At 49.7% G+C, this 19,949-nt stretch overlaps 1 protein-coding gene across 1 annotated transcript in view; it reads right to left on the bottom strand.

The window, feature by feature from the left end:
• LOC133352987 (V-type proton ATPase subunit H-like) overlaps nt 1-19,949 on the bottom strand; it is a 103,915-nt gene that overhangs the window by 48,519 nt on the left and 35,447 nt on the right. The window contains 2 exon segments of the mRNA XM_061569045.1: nt 14,449-14,641; nt 18,672-18,769. Of these exon segments, the coding sequence (XP_061425029.1) occupies nt 14,449-14,641; nt 18,672-18,769 (291 nt within the window).

Here is a 19,949-nt window from a genome sequence, read left to right as displayed (position 1 = left end):
CCCTCTTGGTTAATTGTCATTGACCCCCTCGACTAATTGGTCCCACAGCATCAACTCTGCCCCCATGTATCTGCTCTGGATCCCATCAGGAGTGTTGGGTTTTTCTTTTTACTGTGGGTCTCCAAAAACGAATCGAAAATGTATTTCATCCATCAGACGGCAGACTGTTTAATTACCTTTCTTGTATAACACACGGATGACAGAAAATTGAAAAACAGATGGGGAGGCATCGTAAACAGAGACCTGGCACAATGAGATTCACGAAAAACAGCGGCAGAGAAGGCGGCGAAAGATCGGGAAGAGGTGGAGGGAACTCGTGTCAACAGCACGTGTCGAAAATCACAAAGATGCCTGATGTTGATGCACGATCGGATCCTGGTCGCATCAGAATAAACCCTGCGAGTGTCCGAGCAGCGTGATTAATGCACAGAGCAAGCCTGAGACACACTCGACGCGACTGTTCACAGCACACGCGCACACTCTCGCGCACACACTCGCACACACACGCACGCACACACGCACACACACGCACACACTCGCGCGCACACACGCGCACACGTACACACTCGCGCGCACACACGCGCACACATGCACACACGCGCACTCGGCGGTTTCTTGAATCACGCCCGACACCGAATCACGCCGTGGATCGGAGAAGCTGCGTACGAGTCCGCGGTTGTGTCGCATGCCTCTCTCCGATGTGTCCGCGGTGTGCGGCGTGTTTTGTGTTCTCGTTGTGCGGCGTGTTTTGTGCTCTTGTTGTGCTGCGCGTGTCGTTCGGCACCGTGTCTGACGTCTCGTGCCACATGCGGGGGGATGGGGGAGCTTCAGTTCAATTGCGTTCCCGAAGAAGTCCCCAGCACTTGCAGCGAAGCATCGGACATCGTGCCGAACGACACACGGTGCAACCCGAAATCACGTATGAGGGCTGCGTAAGACCTTCTACACAAGCCTCGACACGTGGTACCCAATGCTTGAGTCTAAGTATTTACTTAAGAGCGACCCTATATTGCTCTATGCAAGGCCGTCTGGTTCATAGAGGTGTAGAGGATGCGCGGGACATCCTGACACACAAACACCACACAACCACGGGTTAAGGGTCAGGGGTCACGCGAGCACTGCCATGCACGACACGCAATCCGATGATTGAGTGGAGGACACTCCGATCGGATTGGTGCGGGGAAAGATTGAGTTGGAGAGTTTGAGGCTTTGGATGATGAGTAGAAGTGTGGTGTGAGTTGGCGACGAGAATCCAGACCCTTCTTTGACCAGCTCAAGTGTCCTCTTCGCGGGGTTGGAGTGGAATGCCGCACTAAGAGGAACATTCTAGCATTTCCATCATAATCATTATCAGCCACGATCAATCCACTGCTGGATGAGGCCTCCCTCACGCCGTTGCCATCCCCCTTACGATTCCGCGGTGTAGCGATCCGCCGAGCAGCTGCGTGCGAGCCTGTTCATGAAAATAAAACTAGAAACTAATAAGACAAAATCTTTGCCGCAAAAACTGAGAGGAGCCAATTCAATGTAGATGGTGTTTGTATTGCAGCGAATTCCTGTTGGAGCGTAGAAGGAATGGGTTCACCCGTACGCGTGACAACCGCGAACGCGGGGACAATTGCTGACACACGAGCGGGCTTGGATGTGTTTTAACAGAAATCGATGGACTGTGGGCAGATTAAAGCTGCCAGGTGGAGGCGAGAATTGATTATGAAATAGTAGGAGAGGAGAGAGACCTGACACCACAGGGAGAATACGCAACAGCTGCCAGATTGTATTCAGGAGAAGCGCTTATGGATTTTGAGGCAGCAAGCAAGCAATGAGCAACCATTGTGTAAGCCAATCACGTGACTAAAGGGTAACTGTGATCGATAAATACAGTATCTACTAAAGCGTTTTAGTGGAGACTAAAGCGTTTACTACTAACACGCTTTTTGTATGTACTAAAATGTTTTAGTAGATACTAAAGCGTTTTAGTAGATACTAACGCGTTTCCTGCTAAAGCTTTAATAATCTACTAAAACGTTTTAGTAGATACTAAGGGGTTTTAGTAGAGACTAAAGCGTTTACTACTAAAGTGTTTTAGTATATATTAAAGCGTTTTAGTATATACTAAAGCGTTTTAGTAGCTAAAGCATCTACTAAAGCGTTTTAGATCCAGAAATAAAGTATCTCTTAAAGCATTTTAGTATCTACTAAAGCGTTTTAGTATCTACTAAAGGGTATCTACTGAAGCATTTTAGATCGATAAATAAAGTATCTACTAAAGCATCCTCACTCCTTTTGTAATCTATTTCCAAATCGTGCCGACATGTTTTTCAAAGTACGCGGTCTTTTAACCTCAATGTTATCCCAATAAAATGTAGTAGGCTTTCGCAATGTTATCCATAATGGAGGTTTTTGGGGTTGGATCGCATACATGCAAATGTGCCATTAAACTCGCCACCACTCGACTCAGTCAATGACTAAGGTTTGTCACGTGAACAAAACATTCCGATTCAAGACCGAAGCAGGAGGAGGATTTCTCCACAATTTTGGCTGTCGCCTGATGAGGCTGGTTGCAATTACTGGTGAAACGTCACCACCACTGGAATTGTAAATGTTGCACACTCGAAATGAAGGACGTGGGCAGGTGCTCCAAATCGAGGGCAAGCACATTTATTTATTGTGGTTAATATTAATCTTGTGAAGAACAGCACCGTCACTCTGTAAAATGCAACAGCGCGTGTTACACGCAGCAATTCTTCCGAGTCGCCATTAACCACGTGGCTGGTTTACACGTGCGGTTATTCATTAACCCTGCCAGCCACCTACAGGCCCGACTCAGTCTACACATGCTGCTGTACACACATGCATTGATGCACTGCACAGCACATCAGGACTTTCACAGAACCACACTTTACTCCCTTGCTGCACAAGGACATAATTAAAAGAGTGATCCATTCCTAATGTGCCACATTGTGGGTAGACTCTCACACCGGTGTGTGGAACGAGTAACGAATTGGCATGTTTTGTTCACGTGACACACCTTACTAGCTGGCTCTGCGGCAGGTGGTGGTGCCGGGTTTAATGACACATTCATATTTACGCGATCTAACCAGAACACAAACCTTTATTTTGGGTTATCCAAATTGTGGCTATCGGCGTGGCTCCATGACGCGAAGCACCCGCCGAGCGGTGGGACACTTCATGTGAGAGAACGGCCCATGGAAGTGGATATTACAGAGCTTCCCATGACCTCTGGTCCACACGGTAGCGGGCAGCAGATTCCCACCTGTTTTTTTCGCTCAGATTATTATTATTATTAATTTTCATGAGTGACGTAAATATTTTTTTGTCAATTCTCAAAGCCAAATTAAGTGGAACACCACCATCCACATTTGAGAACCCAGTTCATTCAGAACCAGTGGCCTAGATTTGAAGCTAGGATCTCAGCGGTGCTAGCTGCGAAGTCTGAATATCGCACGGCAGCTGTGACTCCCTCCTACTCCAACGGACAATTAAGGACAGCTTACAGCGGGGAACTGTGGATCAAAGATATTCACTCGACTACTCTTGAAGCCGTCCATTGGTGCACTCACCGATCGAAACGCGAGTATATGAATGTCACTGAATGACTCCCGACCATACGAAAGAAGAGTGGCTATTTAAGTCTAATCAGTGTCTTTGAGTCTATGGGTCTTTACACTAGTCGTCAGTTCTCGATGAAATTCGTTGGTGTCTATGTAAGTCTTTGAACCTCCACGTGAGTCTACGCGTCACAAACCATGGACCACGTGGTAACGCCACGGGCCGCTTACGTAATTTTGCCGGCAGCATTTACGGTCATTTCACCGGGCTACTCCTGAAGCCGCACACCGGCACACCTCACCGACCTCCACGCGAGCACGTAAACGTCGCCGATCGTGTCCCCAGCGTGTGGGACACGAGAAGGTGCTCGGATCTGAATGAGAAATGTTGCGCACGCTGTTTACCGTTTAATACATTTCCATGACAAAGATCCCCAGCAGAGCTCACCAAGCTGTGAGCCATGCCTCGCCCCCTGGGTAGATGATTTGGGCATTTTAGAAATAAATTAGCTACACAACAGCATTCGCTGAGATTTCGTTATCACACACATTGAATGCATGTAAACAAAACTAATTTGGCCGAATAAAGTTGCAAGTTTCGTGTTGTTTTGACCAGCGCTTGCATAAAATATGGTATTAAAAAAATTGCTTAATTAATGAGTCTACTAAGCTCGTTGTAACCGGTGACATTATAAATGTGACATCCTGTAAAGTTCTTTACGCCGTCGGTAAATGGAAGCGTGCGGATTGGAGATTCGGGTTGGTTTTCTCGGCGTGTGAATCAATGCTGCCGGTCCCACACTGTTCCCATGAGATCACCAATCACCGCACGCGAATCACCGCACCAGAGACACCACAGGAGAGTCACCACACCAGAGTCACCGCACCCGACTGAGACCTTCACAGCCGTGGGCCGCGGCACAACATGCAGAGAATGTCACACAGCCCGTGGCAGGTATTGGCTGATTAATAAATAAGTAAATAAATAAGTAAACAAGTGATAATAAAATAATAATAATTAATAATACTAATAAAATTATAACCCAATAAAACAATAAAAATAAACTAATAACAATTATAACAATAATAAAATAATGATAACAACAATAATAACATAGGATGTGAAATGCCTAAGCGGTAGCGCATTTGCCGGTTGTTGCAGAGGTTTGTGGCCCAAGCCCAGCGTCCGCTCTTGTTAACACCGCCGGCTCGTGTTTGGCCAAAACTGACCACTCAGCGGAACCGTGACGAGTGGCTCGCGATTGGAATATTGCGAGTTCCAATCCTGGTTGGATGTTGACTCAAACTGTCATTATTCCACGGGGGGTGGATACAAATCAGATAACTTCATGAGGAAGTTCACAGTGGTTATTCTTTGGATGGACAAGGAAGGGCAATTGTTTGATATAAGCTCTCAATAATTCTAGATTTGAAGCTTTCGTGACTGCAATGATTCATATTCTTAGGTTTTTTCGGTAAAGTCACGTAGGTAAAAACATTAAAAAGTAAAATAAAATAAAAATCACGACGTTTCCGAGGCAACACAAGCTTCCGTCTTCAGGTGGAACCGTCACAGCCACGACAGCTGTATCAAGTAAATGAGAGATTGCAGAAGCTACCACTCCGTTTATATAATGGTTGGAGAAGGTGGTGGGGCAAGGGCCGCATACTTATTATTAATATGGTAAGGTGAGGCTTGAGACTAAGAATAGACTGCATAACAAAGGCTGAGCCTTTGTTATGGAGAGGTGCGGTTTGTGACTCAACCTGTGACTAGACATGGTAAAACAGTAATGGTTGTCTGTCAAATAAGATTGGCAAATAAGTGTAGTTAAATCTTTTTTGCATGGTTAATCACATCTTTCCAATGATTTACAAACTGAGTAATCATTGGAAAGATGTGATTAACCATGCAAAAAAGATTTAACTACACTTAGTTGAGTCACAAACCGCACCTCTCCATAACAAAGGCTCAGCCTTTGTTATGCAGTCTATTCTTAGTCTCAAGCCTCACCTTACCATATTAATAATAAGTATGCGGCCCTTGCCCCACCACCTTCTCCAACCATTATATAAACGGAGTGGTAGCTTCTGCAATCTCTCATTTACTTGATACAGCTGTCGTGGCTGTGACGGTTCCACCTGAAGACGGAAGCTTGTGTTGCCTCCGAAACGTCGTGATTTTGATCTTATTTTATTTTACTTTTTAATGTTTTTACCTACGTGACTTTACCGAAAAAACCTAAGAATATAGCTCGCAATAATTCACCTTTGTAGGCCCTCTTGGTTAATTGGCATTCACCCCCTCGGCTAATTGGTCCCACAGCTTCAACTCTGCCCCCATGCATCTGCTCTGGATCCCATCAGGAGTGTTGGGGTGTTTTTTAATGTGGGTCTCCAAAAATGAATCGAAAACTTATTTCATCCATCAGACGGCAGACTGTTTAATTACCTTTCTTGTATGACACACGGATGACAGAACATTGAAAACAGAGAAGCAGATGGGGAGGCATCGTAGACAGAGACCTGGCACAATGAGATTCACGAAAAACAGCGGCAGAGAAGGCGGCGAAAGATCGTGAAAAGATGCCTGATGTTGATAACGACGACAACGAAGACTATGCACGATCGGATCTTGGTAGTATCAGAATAAACCCAGCGAGTGTCCGAGCAGCGTGATTAATGCACAGAGCAAGCCTGAGCCACACTCGACGCGACCGTTCACAGCACACGCACACACGCGCACTCGCGCACACACGCACACACACGCACGCACACACACACGCGCACGCGCACACACACGCACACGCGCACACACACGCACACGCGCACACACACACGCACACACACGCACTCGCACTCACGCACGCACACGCGCACACACGCGCGCACACACACGCACACGCGCACACACACGCACACGCGTACGCACTCACGCACACACACGCGCACACACACGCACACGCGCACACACACGCACACGCACACACGCACACTCGCGTTGAGGCGCGTTTTTTTTACCAACATATATTCACTGTCTGCTACGCGGTGGACGTCAGAGATGCCGTGGTGCTATGTGAAGAGAAAAATTTGGCCACGTCTGCTGGCGATGGTACACATTTTCCAAACTTTTTTTTTTAAAATTATCTGCCAATTATTTAATTGGGTAAAACCGCATGGCACCATCTGTGAGACGCAATTCCTTCGTGGTAGCCGTGCAATGTAATGAATACCACGAATACCACATATACAACAATATCGTTCGTTACAATACTGTGTGTAATTATCACGGTAATATCCAGCTGGTTGTCAATCCAATGCTGGATGAAGACCGCCGTGTCGGTCATGGCGATTGACTGTACTTCACCAGATTGGGAAGCGTGGGATGGTGAAGGCGACGGCTCAGAACTGGATCAGATAACACTCACCACTGATGTCACTGAGGTTAGCCGTGCCCGCGAATTGAACTCAGGTGGCTGGGCTCATAGCGCAGTGCGCTCTAACCACTGTGTCACTACCCCCTTTGGGTTACGTCCCAAGATCCCAGATGAATGAAGTTCAAAGTCTCCCATGTTCCTTGCGAGCACTGCCTCATTTCACCATGCCCATCCTGTGCTCGGTGAGCTGCATTGCGTTCTGGTTGCCGAACGAATACATTGTACGGTCGCACTTGTTACATACGAAGTGCTTGCCACAAATGAAGCGCAATACATCGCCGATCTCGCCAAGGAGCGTAAACCATCACGCCAACTCCGCTCATCCTAGCAGCAGCGGCTTATAGTTAACCATTGAACGAAGACGGCCACTGCATCGCGCGCTTTCAGATTCGCTTCTGCGGCCGTCTGGAACGCTCTTCCTTCCGATATTAGGAAGCCACTGGAGCTATGCGCTTTCAAATCATCTAGATTGGAAATTCATTTATTGAGAACTGCTTTTTGTGTTTGATATGTTGTCCTTCCCCCGCACCTCCGATTCGCACGGTTGGCTACGTACAGTGCGAATGAAGTTCAACACACAGTACATACATACACCACATCAACCAATATAACGAGCTAACGTTGTGGGTAGTGGTTCTTATTCAGTCCATTTTCAATGGCCATTCTCCACAACATTATCCGACGTATAATTTCCTCTTGTAAATCAGGTTCCATTTTCATCATCATCATCATCATCAGCCACTGCTGGATGAAGGCATCGCCCAAGCCGTCGCCATCCCTCACAATCCATTCTTGTGAATTTGGTCCATTGTGTGGTTTTGTTTCTGACCGCATTTCCGAACAATGTCGCGGCAGGCAGTCTGCGCCAATTTGAAACGTTCTTCTTTCACCACTTCGGTGCGAGCTCAATCACTGGTGATTCGTGCTTGTGGCACCATCGCCGGCGCAGTTCCTTCAACTATAATTTATAATTTTTCATTTTGCTCAAAGAGGCCACATGCGGACTTCGCTACTCAAAGGTGGTGCTTAGAAATCTCGGAGCGCGATCATACCACGGCGTGTCCGTTTCACATATCCCATTGTGTGGAGGAGCACATAGCGGGGATTCGTGAATTTACGCTGTTAATCCATGACATTGGGCTTAGGCATGATGATGAAGACGATAATGCTACAGCGCGACCTAATATTAATTGAGCAAAAAAAATGAGAGCACACACATTAATGAGTTACCCTTAGCAATACAATTTTTGCACATTATTGCTTGACGGCAGGGGAAAACACTCCTGGCCTCATACGTGCATCGATGCTGGGCAGCAAAAACTGCTTTGGATTACCGCGTTGTAGTAATCACACCAATGATCATCCGTAGGCTGCCTGTGTACAGATGGTATTTCCGAAAATACGAACCTTCATATGCGCTTGACCTACATCCTGCAAAGTTTATATATATATACGTAGCTGGCGGTCAAATGTCATTGGAAATTTACGGGGATCAGGTGGATAACCGTCACTCCGGATTTTTGACTGCCTGCGAAAGGTGGTCAACATCGGGGATCGGCGCAATCCCAGCCATGGCTGCGCACTGGGATTTGACGGAGCCAAAGGGGCGATCGCGTGACAAGCGATCAAGGCGCCGTACAGCAGGTACAGCAGGTGCAGCAGGTGCAGCAGGTACAGCAGGTGCAGCAGGTGCAGCAGGTACAGCAGGTGCAGCAGGTGCAGCAGGTACAGCAGGTACAGCAGGTGCAGCAGGTGCAGCAGGTACAGCAGGTGCAGCAGGTGCAGCAGGTGCAGCAGGTGCAGCAGGTGCAGCAGGTGCAGCAGGTGCAGCAGGTACAGCAGGTACAGCAGGTGCAGCAGGTGCAGCAGGTACAGCAGGTACAGCAGGTGCAGCAGGTACAGCAGGTGCAGCAGGTACAGCAGGTGCAGCAGGTACAGCAGGTACAGCAGGTGCAGCAGGTACAGCAGGTACAGCAGGTGCAGCAGGTACAGCAGGTGCAGCATGTGCAGCAGGTACAGCATGTGCAGCAGGTGCAGCAGGTACAGCAGGTACAGCAGGTGCAGCAGGTGCAGCAGGTACAGCAGGTGCAGCAGGTACAGCAGGTGCAGCAGGTGCAGCAGGTACAGCAGGTGCAGCAGGTGCAGCAGGTACAGCAGGTACAGCAGGTACAGCAGGTGCAGCAGGTGCAGCAGGTGCAGCATGTGCAGCAGGTGCAGCAGGTACAGCAGGTACAGCAGGTACAGCAGGTACAGCAGGTTCAGGGGTCGCGCAACACACGGAGCCACGTGAGGCTCAACCAGTGGCAGCGGCGAAATCAGCGCCACGCTCACAAAATCAACGCTCAGGTTGTGGCTGCTTGGCCTATCAGGCCAATAGCCATCAGCTGCGCCTGGCTTTCATGAAAGGTAAAGAGTTGTAGCCATGCAAATGTCTTGCTTACGCCACTACTGGTCGATGAGCCTCCACTAGAGGGGAGCTCTAGACTGCCCCCCCCCCCTCCAGAGGGTATTTTGGGCCACTTCGTCACGCTCGTGGCACATCTTGGATGCAGCGGAGTGTACCCACACTGCACTGGTAAAACAAAGCAAGGACGATGCGTATGTTATCAAAGCACATTTAGTTTGCATGTTTCACCACATGCATGTGCGGTTAATGCAGACTTGATGCCTAGTTATAGGTGTCTATGTGGTGTTTTCACATCTAAAAAACCTACAGTGTTTATGCCAGAAATGGTAAAGCCTTTTTTTATCATCTTAATTGAGTACCGACAAAAAGGGTCCCATAGACACATATTTATATGTTTCCTTTAGGGCAGCGTTATTGACGAATATATCGAGTGTTTGTGAAAAGCCGCGTGAAGCTTAATAGAGTATCAGCGGGGAAGGTGAGCAGAACACAACAGAACACCGCTCAGAACAAATCATTACTCAAGTTGTGGCTGCTTGACTTTTCAGCCCTTTGGCCATCAGCAGCTGTGCCTGGCGTCCGTACCACGAACCGCCAACCACGCACAGTGGTGGTGGCATTTGGGAGGGAGAAACGAATTAAACATTATACCATGGTGGGGCCGTAAATTAAGTTTTGGACTGGCACTTGCCACAAGGAACGCAAATCGATAGGCTATCAAATTGTGGATTTCAGGGTAAGATTTCAGGGTCACAGAGGCTTTTGGTTCACCATCGAACAAAGACGGTCACCGCATCACGCACTTTCAGATGCGCTTCTGTGGCCGTCTGGAACGCTCTTCCTTCTGATATTAGGAAGCCGCTGGGAGCTATGCACTTTCAAATATAGATTAAAAACTCATTTCTTGAGAACTGATTTTTGTTTTTCGTTTGTTATCCTTCCCCCCGCACCTCGGACTAGCACGGTTGGCTACGTATGGTGCAAAAGAAGTTCAACGTACGTACAAAGAGGCCACGTGTCAGCAGTAACACGGCCCCCAGCTCTGCGCTATGTATTTTGAACATTGACACTGGACGAATCTGATTTTTCACAGACGCAGAGCGAGCGGACGCAACGCAATGTTTCTCGCGCAGGTCAACACGGCCGACTCGTCGGGCAGTGCTCGCGAATGCAATTTAAAACTGCCATTACCCGCGGCAGCAATTATTAAGACCGATGATGAATCATCGTCTCTAACCGAGCGAGGCGTTCCCACCAGTGCCCAAGCTGCCCTCCATTCTGCTGGAGATGATTACGTAACACTGTGTCAACGTTCATGCAGCATTAATGTGTAACAACAATAATACATAACCGCGACATTATGGCGATTCTAAATCAACCAACGGATGAAGGTGTCCACCCATGGCATGTCGGTCTCATGTTTTTTTTTTATTGACCATACTTCACCACGCCGGTTCAGTGGGAGTTTGTGTAGAGGGGAAGGACAAGGTCTGATACCACTCGCCCAGAACTCATAGCCCGGGCAGGGATTTGAACTCGAATCACCAGCGCACGCCACTCCCCACCACGTGAATGCGCGCGTGCTCATAGCGTGAAACAACCGCGGATTGCACACGCGCGTGTCAGTGCTGCGTGTTCTACGCAAATCACGTGAGGGCGATAGTTCGGGTTTTGACGGTACCGTCACACTTCACCAAAAGCATGGCATGACGCTATAATGGATTTTAATGTGCAATCAATGTAATGGGGTGCTCAATAACAGCCACTAGTCAAAGAGTAAAGACGTTAGTGCAAGATAATTGTACATCTATTTAAGTTCCTGTTTACTTTTTGACAAATTATTAAGAGCCGGGATGAGAATGGTCGTTGAAATGGCAGGATGCTGAACTGTGCCCCGACTTCAAATGCCTACATTTAAAATAAAAATATATATATCGCAGGGTCAACTGAAAATGTTTCCACTTGCGATCCTCATCATCCTCATCATCATCATCATGAACTGCTGCCAGCAGCCATGGTCAATCCGCTGCGAGATTAAAACCTCTGAAGCCTCCGCCTGTCTCCGTGACGGCGACGCCACTTCTCTTCTCGGCTTAATCCCTCGCACCACTCCTCTTGGGAATTCGCTCTCCATCGTATCTTGTCCCCCCACCCCCCATCCCAAGCTTTTGCAACTTAAGCTTTTGACTCTCACGACATGAACTATAGTGCTGAAAAATAAGAATAGGTTTTACCCTTTCTGGCAATAAAACGGGAGGTGTTCAAACGTTCAAACACCAAATATGTACCTTTTTGCAAGGATTCAAGTCTGCATTAACCACCACGTACTTGTGGTGAACATGCAAACAAACGTGCTCTGATAATAATCTCAGCATTGTGTCTGAAACTGATTGGCCTACACCAGAGACAGGAGCCTTCTTCATTGGCCTCGTCTCACCAGAGAACGCCAAAAGGCTACCACGATAGTGCTGTTTGTTGCTGCCCCCTTGACGTTTTGAGCTATTGAGACCGGCGCTCAGAGATCGTGTTAAAAAAGAGACATACGATGAAGACGATGATGATGATGATGATAAGATGCATGGACGGGTGCATCATTCATTCAAGCTGGAAGCACTCACCTAAACCTCTCATACATTATTTACACACGCGGTAAATACCTTACTTACGATAGCAATACAACTCCAGATGTAGGATGCTTGGCTGTGAAGTTCAATACCTTCACCGGTGAATTAGATGTTTATTTTAGATGCTTGTAAAAATGCACTAAAGCCGTCAGAAAAAAATTTAAAACTACCGTGCGTTTTATAACCAAGAAACGACTGCCCTATGCTTCAATCCCACGTGGCCGGGAGTTCATCTGTAGAATTATTACTTACCAAACACGTTTAATAAAACAAAGTAGAAAAAAAAATCAATCGTCTTATACAGTGCAACATTGATTTACTGCGGCAATTTCTTGTTTGTTTCTCAGAGGGCTCATCAGAGATTGCTGCAACTGACCCCACAGACCACGAATATATAAACATTATGCCCCGTAATTGTGCTCTCTTGCCTGAAAATGGCCCCTGTGCACGTGGCGGGGGCAGGAGGAGTCAGGAGGGAGGAGAGGCCTTTGATGAGCACTGATGCCACCGGACCGCGCTCCAAATTGCTCTGGGAGCAACTTCCTGCTCCCCGATGAGCTCCCGCGAGCCACATCGAAGCAACCAATTCCCACCCCCCGACCCTTTTGAAGACGCGAACCCGTGCGCATTTTTTGCGCAAACACCAGCGGTGACCCTCGACTGCGCGAAGAGGATGCATGCCCAGCACGGCATTTCTTTTCTTTTTTTGTGCTTCGTAGATACCAGCATTCGAATCTGCTCCGTCTGTACTGTTGGGGCAGTTAGCAGGTGCGCAGCGGTGTTCACAATTGCAATTGCAAAGTGTTAAAGCAACAACAAAAAAACCCTAGTAATTATTCTTTTTGATAAGCGGCGAACGTCAAAATAGCCGATAATGATTTGTGATGCGGCATTACAAATAATTGTGCGTGTGCTGTTCTTATTAACATGGGGGTCACAACACGTACGGTTTTACGTTATTCATGAAACACTGTCCCGTATTCACGAGCATTGCGGCTCTCTGAACATTTCGTTGTTTGACCAAATTCGAAAAAAACGCCTCTCCTTGTTACTTTAATTGCTGACCGTTGCCCGAAACCCTTCCGCCTCTGTCCACCCAGCAGAACAAATCAACGGGTACCGCCACTTCTTCTTCTTGGTTCTTTCGGTAAAGTCACGTAGAATGGAAATAATAAAATAATAAACATAAAACATAATAAAATAATTCTCACGACGTTTCGGCCACAACGCAAGCAGCCGAAACGTCGTGAGAATTATTTTTATTATGTTTTATTGTTATTGTTTTATTATTTCCATTCTACGTGACTTTACCGAAAGAACCAAGAAGATGAATCCCTGCTGTCACGAAAGCTTTAAATCGAAATTTAAGGGTACCGCGCTGTTCGTCAAAACGGTAGGCCGTGCGTGGCGGGGTAGAGTGTGCAATAAATACAGGTCCTCCTCCGAGACGTCTGGCCATGCGTGGAAAGTGCGCACAATATCTTCCAGAGAGGCCGACCGAGTTATCTCTCTCTAGCGGAGAAGCTGCTGCCAGCACAGGCGGTCGGGGGAAAACATTTGCGGTGCCGGACCTTTGAACGAATTTCAGCAGCGGTGCGATGGACACGCGTTCGTGTGCCGTCAACCTTCCGCGTTCGACCGAGGCGTCGCCGAATCTGGGTCGGTCTTTGGTTGACGTGTAAAGCCCTTCGGCTGTGCCGCACCCAATTACTGGCACACCTGACAGCACTGCTGAGCACTCCAAAACACCGCCGTCTGCAACTCAACACTCGCTGAGGCTGCATCCTGAAATCCTCACGCGTGCTGCCACAGCTCGAATGCGCCTCCCATGTTAGAGCGTCTGGCATGAAATCAAACAACAAGGACATCTATTTTACTGCTAGCACATGCAGGGTTCTAATCACGTGTTCTTTTTGTCGGACACGGCCAACATCAGTGGCCAGTGACACAACTTGGTTGAACCTCCAGGTTCACTCAGCCCCCCAAGATCGTACCTGGCGTGGCGTGCGTACAAAAGCATCCCTCGTCCACAATGCAGGACGTAATAGGCGCTCACTAACGGCACCTCTGCTCTGACCGTACATGCAGGCTACACAAGGGGACCTACGCCTCTGTCCCCCATATATAAGGCAAAGACCCCCCATACAGCCTTAACTGACTTTCGGTGCAAGTGCTGTTTTATATACACACACACAGAATGACGGCAGCAGCAACAACAACATCATTAGCTATCCGCCACTGAGTGATGGTAACAATCCCGCAGTGCCCGTGCCACGCCTCGGTGCGCTTCGAAGCCACGTGCAGCGCACAACCAAATCTGACCGTCGATCATCAGGCGGGGAGAGTGCGCGCGCTCCTCCTTGAGGAGTAGGGGAGGAGGAGGGGGGGTGGTTCGACGACTCCGCACGTACCCGGAAGGCGGCGAGCACGATGCGTGTGACCTTCTCCTTGACCGACTCGTTGAGGACGTCGGCCAGCGCCGGCACGGGGCTGTTGGTGCGCAGCAGCTCGCACACCTGCGGGCTGAAGGCGAGCAGCCACAGGCAGAAGCTCATCTGGTACTGCAGCTGCACGCCGCACCTGTTGTGCAGCACCGCCATGATGCTGCCGGAGAGCGCACGGGGGGAGGGGGGGAAGACGTCGGGTGAGCGTGGGGGCAGGAGAGAGGAGAGGGCAGGTGAGCGTGGGGGAGGAGGGCAGGTGAACTTGAGGGAAGAGGGCAGGTGAGCTTGCGGGAGGGAGAAGGGCAGGTGAGTGTGGGGGGAGAGGGCAGGTGAGTGTGGGGGAGGGAGGAGGGCAGGTGAGTGTGGGGGGAGAGGGCAGGTGAGTGTGGGGGGAGGGAGAAGGGCAGGTGAGCATGGGGGAGGGAGAAGGGCAGGTGAGTGTGGGGGGAGGGAGGAGAGGGCAGGTGAGCATGGGGGAGGGAGAAGGGCAGGTGAGTGGGGGGGGAGGGAGGAGGGCAGGTGAGTGTGGGGGGAGAGGGCAGGTGAGTGTGGGGGGAGGGAGAAGGGCAGGTGAGCATGGGGGAGGGAGAAGGGCAGGTGAGTGGGGGGGGAGGGAGGAGGGCAGGTGAGCGTGGGGGGAGGGAGGAGAGGGCAGGTGAGTGTGGGGGGAGGGAGGAGAGGGAAGGTGAGCATGGGGGAGGGAGAAGGGCAGGTGAGTGTGGGGGGGAGGGAGGAGGGCAGGTGAGCATGGGGGAGGGAGGAGGGCAGGTGAGTGTGGGGGGAGGGAGGAGAGGGCAGGTGAGCATGGGGGAGGGAGAAGGGCAGGTGAGTGGGGGGGGAGGGAGGAGAGGGCAGGTGAGCATGGGGGAGGGAGAAGGGCAGGTGAGTGGGGGGGGAGGGAGAAGGGCAGGTGAGTGGGGGGGGAGGGAGGAGGGCAGGTGAGTGTGGGGGGAGGGAGAAGGGCAGTTGAGTGTGGGGGAGGGAGAAGAGCAGTTGAGTGTGGGGGGAGGGAGGAGGGTCGGTGAGTGTAGGGGGAGGAGGGATGGCTTGAAACTACGCCCAGCATCTTCAGGACAAGATCCAGAAATTCAAAATGAAATCCAGTCTCCTGTCCCGAAAATGTTCGGTGCAGTTTCAAGCCAAACGTCGATAATTATCAAAATTTGGCTGTGAGAATTGCTCAACTCACCGGTGAACTAAAACAATCATAATAATTAGCGCGTTAAACGCGTGTACACTACGTGGTAATTAAATTAGTTTGGCTATGTTGGGTAGTGGAGGGTTCTTATGGCATTACGTTGCGTAACCCAAACATATATTATGAATCATAACATTGTCTCTGCAAAACCTACGTGATGTGAAATGCAGAGCAGTCGTTTGTACGGAGAATCCGTCATCGTCATTATCATCGTCAATGTCATCATCATGATTGGCATCATCACCATCATCACCATCATCACCATCATCATCGCCACTGGGCCATTATCTATCTCATACCGAATAGAGGTTTCTTCACGGTGACACCGTTCCCTGCAGGTCTATGCATGTGAAAGCTCCCAACATAAAGCGCTCAAATCCTCCATGCATATTTTGCGAATGGACCTAAGAGGCAAGGGGCAGGAACTGCCGATACTTGATCACAAACTTGAAAAAGAAATCTCTCTCTCACGTATTTTTTTCTTCTTCCAAAAATTCTTCAACCAACAGGTGACAGAAGACTGGAACACCTCTGACAGCTGTCAATCACAGCAGCAGTCGCACAATTTTTGGAGTCAAAATCGAGTCGTGGAGAGGCTTTCACCCTGATGCAGGACGGTGGTGTCGGGATCGAGCGCGAAACGCAAGTCCCTCTACTGGCCGCTTCTTTTGAGAAATAAAAAAAGAAACAAATAAACGGATTAATTTTTTTTTAATTCACGGGGAAGTTTAATGGGGCACGGCTCCGATTTACGTCGGGAACATGCCACTGGGGACTCGTGAACATCATGCACAGCAGATGCTATCCGTTTGCATTCTCAGGAGCTCGTTGTGGCGAGGCCGCTCGTTAACGATGATGTCCTCACGCTAATGATAAATGCTCGAGATTTTTTACGCGCCCGACTGGTTTTTTTCTCCTTCTCCGAACCGAATGACAGATACGACAGCACGGCCTTGAGGCAATTGTGGAGCTCCGCCGTGCGGCTGCACGACCCAGGAACACGCAAAAGCCGTCCCCTGCACAGGGGGACGTCTCAGATCCGGCGGTATCGCGATCACGCCGACTCTAACAGATTCGTGATTAAAGTGGCCTCCGGGTGAAACATTTGCACTAATATATTTATATTTTTTTAGGTGCTACTTTTTGTTATTTTATTTGAAGGGAAAATAAACGGGACTGTCTGGAAGTTGAGCAAGTATTAGGAAGAGGCATCAACTTCGTAGCCACCGCCCCGATCTAGCAGAGGGAGGGAAAGAAGCGATTCCGAAGCGCAGAGGAATGAACATCATCGGCCGTGACGAACCCATGAGCGAGACGCATTGGCAATGCTCCATGCAATGCTCGCTCTCTCCCCATGACTCTTCTGTCACGACTACCATGGTTACTGTTGCCATGAAGCTCGCTCATCGATTCCTCGACCCCCATGCTGAGGAGTCGGTTCTGATCGACACCAGGCCGTTTCACCTCATTCACTATGTGTTCAACCACCACCGACACTGCAGGGCACAATGACTCACCCCACACACCCACTCACCCACTCACCCACCTACTCACCCACTCACTTACTTACCCACCCACTCACTTACCCACCCACTCACCCACCCACTCACCCACCCACTCGCCCACTCACCCACCCACCCACACACTCACTCACCCACTCACTTATCCACCCACCCACCCACTCACTCACCCACTCACTTATCCACCCACTCACCCACCATCCCACTCACCCACCCACTCACTTACCCACCCACTCACCCTACCCACCCACACACTCACCCACTCATTACCCACCTACGCACTCACCCACTCACTACCCACCCACTCACTCACCCACTCACTTATCCACCCACTCACCCACCACCCACTCACTCACCCACTCACTTACCCACCCACTCACCCACCCACCCACACACTCACCCACTCACTTTACCCCCCTCACCCACCACCCACACACTCACCCACTCACTTACCCACTCACTACCACCCACTCACTCACCCACTCACTATCCACCCACTCACCCACCCACCCACTCACTCACCCACTCACTCACCCACCCACTCACCCACCCACCCACACACTCACCCACTCATTTACCCACCTACTCACCCACCCACCCACTCACTTACCCACCCACTCACCCACCCACCCACACACTCACCCACTCATTTACCCACCTACGCACTCACCCACCCACTCACCCACCCACTCACCCACTCATTTACCCACCTACGCACCCACCCACCCACTCACTCTCCACATTTCTAGCCTTCTCCCTCGCACTTTTTGGAATTCCTCCAATCGTTTCTTTTCCAAAAGCCCCCATAAACTCTCTCGCTTCGAGCAACGTATGAACTTTCGAGAGCTGAGCTGTTAACCTGAGGATGCCGGGCGTAATATCCAGAGAGACGTGACACCCACGAGCACGCTGGGACATCGCTCTCTAACAACAACAACAGCAACACCCGGTGGTGCTGCTAAGACGGTAATACATGTGGCACGTTTGAGTCACATTTATTAATGGGCTGTGTCGGGTGGAGGAGGGTTTACGACACATTTTTTTCCCAAGACCTAAACCCAAACGCCCAATTATGGATCATAACTCCAATCTATTACACCATCTATCGTGCTGATCGTTTTTGGTCGCTTAGCATTTGAGGCTTTTGGGCCTGCGCTCAGGAACCGTGATTTACAAAAAAATTGTCCACTGCAGTTTCAAATAATGTTACTAAATTGCATTCGTCTGCGTCTTCATTCGGACTCGTTCATCTTGTGGCGCCATAGTCAGCCGCACTTTTGTCGCGTGGTTTTCAGGCACACGTAGTCATCGTTGTAAGTACGTACGTTGAACTTCTTTTGCACCGTACATAGCCAACGCGTGCTAATCGTTGAATAAATAAAATATTTTTTAAAAATAAATTTCGTCGAAGAAAACATCTCCGTCGGTGATTTCTCGAGCGGAGGAAATTGACGGCGTCCGCCGCTCCGTACCAGCTGATGCCGTCCTCCTGCACCCACGCGAAGCGGTATTCCCCCGTGCGGAGGATGAGCTGCAGGCAGGACGCGGCGCTCTGGAAGTAGTGCAGCGCCTGCGGGGAGGGGGAGGGCCTCGGGGTCAGAGAGCGGACATGATGCCGTGTAGCGAAAACGACACGGTATCGTGCACGCGTGTTGACCTTCTCTCGCACCGTGCGTTGCCAACCGTGCTAATTGGAGGTGCGGGAGAGGGACCTTCGATTAGCACGGTTGGCTATGAACAGTGGAAAAGAAATTCAACATACATGCAAGCACTAAATGCAGTTCTAAAGACATTGCCGGTTGTCGTGCGATCAGTTTCCCGCCACTTTGTAATTTTAAACAGTTGGGATCACACTTAGCAACATCGCCGCCGGCTGTGAAACTACTGCAGACTGTGTCTGTCAAATACAGCGTCTTCTTGATCGCCTTGCTGACCCGCTTCTACTGGACGTCTGTGACGAAGAGCTTCATAGCTCATCGGATTCCTCCAGGATAAATAAAGATTGTGACTTTGATTCCGTTTCAAACGGTGTGAATACGAAATGTACTAACTCATTCAATGTACTTCGCATGCGTATTGTCTTGAAACAATACAAACGAGGGAGGAAAACACGAGAGACAAACAAGAACCGGATCTTGGGATCAAGTGGCGACCACGAATTTTGCCACATTTTTATCAAACCGCTGGAGGGCCGAAGTCTTACCGATCCCCAGGAGAACGGTAACATCTTAAAATTAAAAGCTTAAAGCCACGAATCGAAACAACAACAACAACAAAACGGTCTCTACGCCGAGTCTGTGTAACATGTTGCCGTCATCGTTGGCGATGCTCGTGCACGAGCGAAGCTGCACGACGAGGCTGGTGCGACGGACGCACAGAGGCCGCAGAGAATTCATTCGATCGCGAGGACCCCCCCCCCCCCCCCCCGTGTCCTTCCCCCCGCACCTCCGATTACCACGCTTGGCTACGCACGCTGCGATAGAAGTTCAACGTGCGTGTGTGCGTTCGTGAGCTGGGCGACACAAGCGCTTCCAATGGGCGGCCCATTTTGGCAACTTTTGTCGGCGTCAGATTTTGTTTCCGTTCCACTAAATCTGACATCCGTCTGCGTCGATCGGGCACTTTTTCAGTTTCACACAAACGCGCGTCGCAATTGTTTGCGATACGCGCGTGCGCGCGTGAGTGCGTGCACACGCGTGTCCACTTGTAAAGATTTTAACGATTTACCAGGCAATCTAATTAGGTAAATA

This window comes from Lethenteron reissneri, chromosome 42 (genome assembly GCF_015708825.2).
Source record: "Lethenteron reissneri isolate LAM-NWPU_2019-01 chromosome 42, ASM1570882v1, whole genome shotgun sequence".
NCBI classification, from domain to species: Eukaryota; Metazoa; Chordata; class Hyperoartia; order Petromyzontiformes; family Petromyzontidae; genus Lethenteron; species Lethenteron reissneri.
This window is presented reverse-complemented; position numbering and strand designations above follow the sequence as displayed.